The sequence below is a fragment of the Helianthus annuus genome, chromosome 11, assembly GCF_002127325.2.
Source record: "Helianthus annuus cultivar XRQ/B chromosome 11, HanXRQr2.0-SUNRISE, whole genome shotgun sequence".
Taxonomy (NCBI): Eukaryota; Viridiplantae; Streptophyta; class Magnoliopsida; order Asterales; family Asteraceae; genus Helianthus; species Helianthus annuus.
This window is the reverse complement of record NC_035443.2, coordinates 90,115,618-90,125,942: the sequence shown is the minus strand read 5'-3', so window position 1 is coordinate 90,125,942 and position 10,325 is coordinate 90,115,618. Positions and strand designations below refer to the sequence as shown.

Sequence of the window (10,325 nt, the reverse complement as noted above, 5' to 3'; positions counted from 1 at the left end):
AGGAGGTTCAGTCTGGGAGGGTAGTCTGAGAGACTAGGAGGTTCAGTCTGAAAGGCCGGGAAGGTAGTCTGGGAGACTAGGAGGTTCAGTCTGAGAGGCTGGGAGGGTAGTCTGGGAGACTAGGAGGATCAGTCTGAGAGGCTGGGAGGTTAGACTAGTGGGATTAGGAAGAAATATATTGGTGACTAACATGTTTATCTGATTATATGATTGATTGTTTGTGCATATGTGTGTTTGTGTTACAGACAGCATGCCTTCCTCATCAGATGGATACTGGAGTTTCAGAAACTCTGGATCCCATGGCGATAGTATCAGATGACAGAGTTTCATCGGAGCATGAGGTCCACACTTCCGATACTACTAGCACAGACGATGATGACTTCCAGCCCTTTGCGCTGCCTGACGTCGTAGCCGAGCCTGCTGATGGCCATCTCGCTGGGGATTTACCACTCGCGGTGATCCCTGCTCCTGTACCCCTTGCTGCGTATCCAGTTGTTGATATGCCCCTCGATATTGTTTCCGACGATGACGTCGATTTGTTTGAGGAGGACCCACTTGAGGATGACCTTGAGGGTGAGTTCCCTATTGCTGCTGATGATATCCTACTCATTGCTGATGCTCCTACAGAGGAGGCTCCTGTTCATTCACCTGTTCCAGACCCCTTTGAGTATGTGGCGTCCGCACCTTTGCACACTCAGGGAGTGCAGCACCACTCACATGACGTCGACCCTGATATGGCGTCATCAGCTGTACCTGTTCCCGCACACAGCTTTGAGTTTGATCACGATGTTGATGATGATCCAGATCCTATTTTTCCACCTGGTTTTGATCCTGACCATGATATTGAGTTCATACACTTAGACCAGCCCCTGGAGGATACTGTAGCCCTTGTCGATCCTTTGTTTGCTGATCCAGCTGATTTTGACATGGAGTTTGTTGATCTGGAGCCTGTCGTGGCCCCAAAGCCAGTCGCTGCTCCTGACCCCGCATTAGAGCATGACCCTGTTCATGCCGATGCACCTGCTGTTGCTCCTTTTGTTGATGATATACCTATTGACGATCATCCTGTTGTTGCTCCACCATTGGTGGATGGTCATGCTGTCGATGCTCATGTTGATGCTCCACTTTTGTTAGAGGATCCTGTTGTTGCACCACGTCCTGATCTAGTGCCGGTACCGTTCAACCGAGCACCTTTTGCGACCCATATCGATCCACGATACGCTTACACCCGCAACGGGTGGATAGATGATGACGATGATTACCCACCTTTCGTGATACCAGTTACACCCCCTGTAGCCCCTGTTTCAGCCCCTGTTTCAGCTCCCATTGATGTTCCTTTGCTTCCCACACACACCACAGATGCTCGCCGCACTGACTTACCTATCACGTTTCTTCAGGACATACCTCCACCACGTCATGGGGAGGGTTCATCACGACAACCATTTGGTCATACATCTTACGTGTCAGGAGGAGGCCAGTTTGTGCCCCAGATTTCTCATCCTACTGTTGTTCCCACTGTTGCACCATTTACTGTACCATCCTTCACCCCACCTAGTGCGCCATTCCTCTAGACTACGCCCCCCCATTATGCCACCGTCTGATCCGTATCACCCATACCACGTGGGGTATTCTACGGAGGATATTCTCACATCTTTCATGATACAACAGGAGGCACTGACCCGTCGCATACAGGAGCTGGAGAGAGCTCAGCGACCACCGTGCCATTGCCAGACCCCACCTGCAGTATCACACCCTCCACGTCCACTGTCCCCCGATTCTGCCGCTCGCTTTTGGACTCCTGAGCAGTAGATAGTGTCACACCCCCAAAATCCACACGCGGAGTATCACCGCTTGGGAGCGTGACTGACCAGGATCAAGCCACCAATCATATTGAACATGTAATTAATATCAAGTAAAATAAATGCAAACCAATCATTCAATACGATAGGTGTTCAAAACGTAATTATAGTTTCAAAGTGTAGCGGAAGCATAAGTATGAAAACCCAATGTATATCATAGTTCAAATGTTTAAATGTTTTAACATGGCATCCACGATCCATGCTCCACAACGACCTGCTCCTCCCTGTGCAAGCTCCATGTATCTAACGACCTGCAAGGCATGCAGCAGAGAGTCAACAACTAGTTGAGCGAGTTCACAGTTTATAGTTCAGTAATTGTAATAGTGTAGTAAGCCTTGTATTCGTTCGTTAATTTATGTGTCGTAATAGTTCGTATTGCAGCCCTCCTAGGCATGTATGCGAAGATTAGGGAAGTTCTCAAGTATTCTAGACTAGGTATGTTTGTATCGCGGCCACCCGGAACCTGTGCGAAGTTTTAGTGTATAGTTCGCAGTCTTCCTAGGCATGTGTGCGAAGATTAGTCATATTATCGCAGCCAACCCTGGCATGTGTGCGAAGATCAGTCATATTATCGCAGCCAACCCCGGCGTGTGTGCGAAGATCAGTTCTATAAGCATCACTAGTCTAGCAGTATCTTAACCAATCACCTTCCTCACCCGAGGATCATATCACTACGTTCCATTATCTAGAGAAGTACAAATAAATAAATCAATCCCATTCCCACCCTGGGAACCCCATGCCTTGGCTGTGTGAACTCACCTTGGTTTGCTCGGTATGCTAATCTATGTGCTCGTAAACAACCAATCAATCAGTCGAATCCTATAGTGCACGTATACTCAATCAGTTAAACTCATAATGATTCACTTGCCATTTATGTCACGAAGTGTGTTTAAACAATTATCATGTATCACGCAAGCAATTAATCAAAGTCAGGCAATCCATGCTTCACTTGAGAGCTTTCTCAGTTTATTCGAACAATATTAACCATTAACATGTCTAACGGCGTTTAACAAGTTTAACGAGGTTCCATACTTGACAAGATTTACGCACTTAGCGTAGAGAACACACGTAACAGAATCATTCAATAGTCAAAAGTCATAAGTATGTTATTGGAACCATAAAGAAATCATCAGGTAACATTATCATTATCCGGACATCAATACTCCATTAAACTAAAGCAGCATTTGTAGGTTAACATAAGTCAGACCCATGTGTATATCTGTTCCAAGTTGTTGGTCACTAAACAATATATTATCTAACCATCATGCAATTACATCCATCACCCAATTAGTAGCTTAAAAAGTCGGACTAGTTCCTTATCAATTGAAAGTCAGACAAGGGAGGCCTATCAAAATTCGGACCAAGTGAGGGGGGGGGGGTTAAAACTCGGACAGGGGTGTCCCCCCTTTAAAACTCGGACCACCACCTTGAGCCCAAACAAAGTCGGACAAGAGGGTGGCTCACAAAACTCGGACCCCCTTTAAGTTTAAAGGTCGGACAACATTTGAGACACAAAGCTCGGACCCCTAACTAGGGTTACAAGTCGGATCATTTGCCACATATAAAAGTCGGACTTCATGTCCTTTCTAAACTTCGGATCACATGTTTACATATTAGAAACATTCGGACTAAGGCTTCATGATTATAATTCGGACCTTATTGAAACTCGGATATATATCAAGCATATAAAACTCGGACTTACATATACATTGTTAAAAACTCAGACTTGAATAATCATAAGGGTCGGACAAGCATGTTACCAATAGTTCGGACACTTTCACACATATATTTAAAGGTCGGAGTAATGATATATCATTCACAAAACTCTGACAAATAATCAAACATACGAATGTTCACTTCATTGAGATTGTATCAGTTACGTTTTAGTTTTTCATACGATCAGGAACCCTATTCAATCTTACATATTGCAGAATTCATAAGAAACCAATCGATGATTACAACAATCATTATGTGAACAGTCTTATCGGCATCCAACTAATCATTCATCATAACCACAATAATCAGAATCACATTAACAATTACAGAACTTAGCATGTGAAGAACTAGGGTTTACAAGAATTCACAAGAATCAAGTATTGAAAACAATCAAACAATCAATAACCATTTACCTTAGATTGATTCTAACTAGATTGCAAGATCAAGATTGATGCAGGAGACTTGTGCTTGTGATGGAAATGATGATTGCCAAGAAAGGTCAGAGGATTGCAAATACGTGTTTTGTTTTGTGTCATGATTAGTGAAAAGGGATTAGGGTTAAGTATCTCTAGGATTTCACTAATTACTCACTACATCCTCAAGTATTAACTTTTACACAAGTACACCATCTCACAACAATTTCACAGTTTCATCACCAAGTTCAAATATTTGACAAGTCTTTCACAATTAACACATAACCATGCACAATCACACAATACACTTCATTGTATCAAAACGTTACAGTTCCATAGCAAATTATTTGTGCAAATAAATAACTAAACAACCAATAACCGTGCAATAAATGCGAAATAGGAATCTTGGAAACTCGAGTTGTCACATTATCCCCAACTTAAAAGAAATTTCGTCCCGAAATTTAGCATGCGGTTACTGAGGAAGCTAGGTAAGTTATATCGTTTACTGGTTTTCCTGGGGTGTCACATCATCCCCCCGTTGATTTGGAATTTCGTCCCGAAATTCAGTAGTAGTAGCTTCAGCCTTAGTAGTGGTTGCATTGGTTCCGAATAACTGGGGATACTTGAGTTTCATTTGATCTTCTCGTTCCCAGGTATACTCTGGGCCACGAGGGGAGTTCCAACGAACTCGAACAAGAGGTATTCTAGTGTTCTTGAGGACCTTGACATCCCGGTCCGTGATTTCAACTGGTTCCTTGACGAACTGCAACCGCTCGTCGATAGTGAGTTCCTTAAAAGGAACTATGAGGGTCTCATCTGACAGACACCTCTTCAGATTCGACACGTGGAATACATTGTGAACTGCACCGAGTTCAGCTGGTAGGTTTAGTCTGTAGGCTACTTGGCCTATTCTTTCAGTGATTTCGAACGGTCCAACGTACCGTGGATTGAGCTTGCCTCGTTTACCAAAACGAACCACACCCTTCCAGGGTGAGACTTTGAGTAGCACTCGATCCCCAACTTGGAATTCGAGCGGTTTTCTGCGTTTATTAGCGTAGCTTTTCTGGCGATCACGAGCTGCCGCCATGCGTTGTCGTATCTGTGCAATTCGTTCGGTAGCGTCAACTACCATTTCTGGACCTGTAATCTGACTATCCACCACCTCTGCCCAACAGAGAGGTGACCGGCATTTACGCCCGTACAATGCCTCGAATGGAGCGGCTTGTATGCTGGTGTGATAACTGTTATTGTACGAGAACTCCACCAAAGGGAGATGCTTTTCCCAGCTGTTGCCGAAATTGATAACACATGCCCGAAGCATGTCTTCTAGGGTTTGAATCGTGCGCTCAGACTGTCCATCCGTCTGAGGGTGATAAGCTGTGCTCATGTCTAAGCGAGAGCCAAAAGCTTTGTGCATAGCTTTCCATAGTTTTGATGTGAATCGTGCATCGCGGTCCGAAATGATAGAGGTGGGCACCCCGTGCCTCGAGACTACTTCTTTCAAGTATATGTCTGCTAGGGTGGAGAACTTATCCGTTTCTTTGATTGCTAGGAAATGAGCAGACTTGGTGAGTCGGTCCACGATCACCCAAATTGTATCGTTCCCACGCTGGGATCTTGGCAGACCAGTAACGAAATCCATAGAAATTTCCTCCCATTTCCACTGTGGTATCTTTGGTTGCTGAAGTAACCCTGCTGGTTTCTGATATTCTGCCTTGACTTTTGCACAAGTCAAGCACTTGCTGACGTAGGTAGCGATGTGGGTCTTCATGCTAGGCCACCAATAAGTAGTTCTGATGTCGTGATACATTTTATCCGAACCTGGATGTACCGAATAGTGAGACTTATGAGCTTCATCCATCACAAGTTCTCGTAAACCGCCATATAGTGGAACCCAAATGCGTCCTGTTACATAGTAGGCGTCGTCTTCCCTTTGTTCTAATCGTTGCCTTGAGCCGCGTAAGGCTTCAGCCTTGATGTTTTCTGGTTTCGATGCTTCTACTTGAGCATTTCGTATCTGTGCAGGAAGATCAGACTGAATAGTGAGCTGCAAGGCTCGTACACGCCTAGGTAGAGTGTCCTTTCGACTGAGAGCGTCAGCCACAACATTGGCTTTGCCTGGATGGTACTTGATAGCGCATTCGTAATCATTAAGTAACTCGACCCATCGTCGTTGACGCATGTTCAATTCCTTCTGCTTGAAGATATGCTCGAGACTCCTGTGGTCGGTGTAAATAGTGCACTTGGTACCGTACAGGTAGTGTCGCCATATCTTAAGTGCAAAAACAACAGCTCCCAGCTCTAAACCGTGCGTCGTGTAGTTCCGTTCATGAATTTTGAGTTGCCACGAAGCGTAGGCAATAACTTTATCCTGCTGCATCAATACACAACCAAGCCCCTGTATCGATGCGCCACAACAGACCACAAAATCATCCGTGCCCTCTGGCAATGAGAGAATAGGTGCGCTGCATAGTCTATCCTTTAAGTACTGAAAAGCGGTTTCCTGGGAATCTCCCCAACGGTAGGTGACACCTTTCTGTGTCAGCATAATAAGCGGCTGTGCGATCTTCGAGAAGTATTTGATGAATCGTCTGTAGTACCCCGAATGGCATGACTAGAAACTCGTAGTGACCGTAGCGAGTTCTGAATGCTGTCTTGGAGACGTCCTCATCCCGGACTCTCAGTTGATGATAACCTGACCTTAGATCGATCTTGGAGTAGTAACTCGACCCTTGCAACTGGTCGAATAAGTCGTCGATACGAGGAAGAGGATAGCGGTTCTTCACTGTGACCTTGTTCAGTTCGCGGTAGTCTATGCACATCCTGAAAGTGCCATCCTTCTTTTTCACGAATAGCACTGGAGCTTCCCAAGGTGAAGAGCTTGGACGAATGAAGCCCTTTTCCAAGAGCTCTTGTAGTTGCTTTGACAGTTCCTCCAGTTCAGTTGGAGCTAAACGATATGGTGCGCGAGCTATAGGTGCTGTCCAGACCTATAGGAATGAAGTCGATAGGGAACGTCTACCCAGCGAGGATAAGATTACGACCCTGAACTATGTACGGCCTCTAGACCTTTACCATTAACTATCACTACGACACGTTGGGTGTTCAAGGGAGTTGGTGTACGTTTTAACATTCTACTAACTTTCCAAGACATACAATCGGTATTCACACCCAAATCAAACAATATAGTAACATAGAAGTCGACATGAAGGAACTTACCCATTATTACGTTAAGATTGTTCCTTGCGTCACCCTGACCAATCATGTACACGCTGCCCCGGCGTCATTGTTTCCCTAACGCTATCCCCACTGTCGCCCCTGTTTCCATGGTTGTGGTTCTGAGTCTGGTCCTGGTTTAATTGAGGGCAATCGCGTTTAAAATGACCTTCAGCCCCACACTGGAAACATCCCCGGTTTCCACGCTGTAGCTGCTGCTGTGTGTTCTGCGGAGCTGGTAGTTGCAGTTGCTGGTTCTGTGAAGATTGAGGCGATCGTTGTTGTTCTTGAGTTATAGGACGTGAGTTTCGACAATCCTTAGCTTCATGACCATTCTTAAGACACCGCTGGCAACGACCCTTGTTGCACTGGCCACCGTGGTGTCTGTTACAATTGTTGCACCATGGGTGAATTCCTCGATATCTTTTCTGCCCATAACTACTAGAAAACTGCTGTCTGGGGCTCTGGTAGTCATCTATCTCTTGCTGCTGCGTCAGAGGCTGGACCAAAATTAATCCCTTGCTCAGGTTTTCATCCCACTTGTGTTTGTTATCACTAGAAGCACATGTAGTATCAGCTTTAACACGTTTCGGTAGTTTGTTTTGTTCCACTGCCTGGTCTGTGAGACGATGAGCAAGCCGAGTGACTTGCTGGATAGTGCCGAGATTAGTTGCGGCCACATGACTCTGAACTTCGGGCACCAGACCCTTGAGATACAACTCGATGTGTTTGGTGGGAGAGTCTACCATAGTAGGACAAAATGTGGCTAATTCATTCGATCTCTTTGTATAAACTTCAATTTCAGACCCCACCATCTCTAGGTTGAGGAACTCTACCTCTAGTTTGTGGATGTCTTCACGACTGCAAAACTCTTCCTTAATTAAGTCCTTGAACTCGTTCCAGGGAGTGGCATTAGCAGCTGCCAGTCCTAACATTTGAACCTGTGCTTCCCACCAGGTTAATGCAGCACCTTCGAGTATTCTAGAAGCAAACTTTACCCTACGAGACTCAGGGCAATCACACACCTCGAAGTCAGTTTCGAGCCTTTCGAACCAGTGGAGGAGGCCTTCAACCCCCTCAGTTCCACTGAAGGTACTAGGTTGGCAATCCTTGAGATTTTTGAAGGTGCAAGCAGGTGACTGAGCGTGTTGACCTCCTGCTTGTATGGCTGCAAGTGCCGCAGCAATTCGTTCGTTAATGAGAGCCGTCAACTGGGCTTGTGTCATGTTGATATGTCCGGACATGATCTTCATAGCAAATGTAACGTAAGTGAGAGAGGTTCGCGAATAGTGCGATGACAGAAGAGTGTAAGCACGTAGGTGTTCTCAAGCAATAACAAGTAGTGAGCAATGTAATCTAAGCATACCACGAGCAAAGTTCTATGTAATTCTAGCATGTAGGCAATAAACATAAACCTTATTACCTAGTATGTCGAGTCTTGCACGTGGAGCGAAGCGTCGTTGTGGATCGTTGAGAGCACTGTTTCTGGTTATAGTATGGTTTTAATAAAAACGTTTTCCCATATTAAAACCAAGTTCTCTATAACCAATGGCTCTGATACCAATCTGTCACACCCCCAAAATCCAGACGCGGAGTATCACCGCTTGGGAGCGTGACTGACCAGGATCAAGCCACCAATCATATTGAACATGTAATTAATATCAAGTAAAATAAATGCAAACCAATCATTCAATACGATAGGTGTTCAAAACGTAATTATAGTTTCAAAGTGTAGCGGAAGCATAAGTATGAAAACCCAATGTATATCATAGTTCAAATGTTTAAATGTTTTAACATGGCATCCACGATCCATGCTCCACAACGACCTGCTCCTCCCTGTGCAAGCTCCATGTATCTAACGACCTGCAAGGCATGCAGCAGAGAGTCAACAACTAGTTGAGCGAGTTCACAGTTTATAGTTCAGTAATTGTAATAGTGTAGTAAGCCTTGTATTCGTTCGTTAATTTATGTGTCGTAATAGTTCGTATTGCAGCCCTCCTAGGCATGTATGCGAAGATTAGGGAAGTTCTCAAGTATTCTAGACTAGGTATGTTTGTATCGCGGCCACCCGGAACCTGTGCGAAGTTTTAGTGTATAGTTCGCAGCCTTCCTAGGCATGTGTGCGAAGATTAGTCATATTATCGCAGCCAACCCTAGCATGTGTGCGAAGATCAGTCATATTATCGCAGCCAACCCCGGCGTGTGTGCGAAGATCAGTTCTATAAGCATCACTAGTCTAGCAGTATCTTAACCAATCACCTTCCTCACCCGAGGATCATATCACTACGTTCCATTATCTAGAGAAGTACAAATAAATAAATCAATCCCATTCCCACCCTGGGAACCCCATGCCTTGGCTGTGTGAACTCACCTTGGTTTGCTTGGTATGCTAATCTATGTGCTCGTAAACAACCAATCAATCAGTTGAATCCTATAGTGCACGTATACTCAATCAGTTAAACTCGTAATGATTCACTTGCCATTTATGTCACGAAGTGTGTTTAAACAATTATCATGTATCACGCAAGCAATTAATCAAAGTCAGGCAATCCATGCTTCACATGAGAGCTTTCTCAGATTATTCGAACAATATTAACCATTAACACGTCTAACGGCGTTTAACAAGTTTAACGAGGTTCCATACTTGACAAGATTTACGCACTTAGCGTAGAGAACACACGTAACAGAATCATTCAATAGTCAAAAGTCATAAGTATGTTATTGGAACCATCAAGAAATCATCAGGTAACATTATCATTATCCGGACATCAATACTCCATTAAACTAAAGCAGCATTTGTAGGTTAACATAAGTCAGACCCATGTGTATATCTGTTCCAAGTTGTTGGTCACTAAACAATATATTATCTAACCATCATGCAATTACATCCATCACCCAATTAGTAGCTTAAAAAGTCGGACTAGTTCCTTATCAATTGAAAGTCGGACAAGGGAGGCCTATCAAAATTCGGACCAAGTGGGGGGGGGGGGTTAAAACTCGGACAGGGGTGTCCCCCCTTTAAAACTCGGACCACCACCTTGAGCCTAAACAAAGTCGGACAAGAGGGGTGGCTCACAAAACTCGAACCCCCTTTAAGTTTAAAGGTCGGACAACATTTGAG

At 44.6% G+C, this 10,325-nt stretch overlaps 1 protein-coding gene across 1 annotated transcript; it reads left to right on the top strand.

Moving 5' to 3' along the window:
• The first annotated feature begins 500 nt into the window (after positions 1 to 500).
• Positions 501 to 1,571, top strand: LOC110888437 (pollen-specific leucine-rich repeat extensin-like protein 1). The gene is made up of 2 exons (XM_022135962.1): positions 501 to 822; positions 1,135 to 1,571. Exons 1-2 carry the CDS (start codon positions 501 to 503, stop codon positions 1,569 to 1,571), a joined length of 759 nt encoding a protein of 252 aa, XP_021991654.1.
• The last annotated feature ends 8,754 nt before the right edge of the window (positions 1,572 to 10,325 follow it).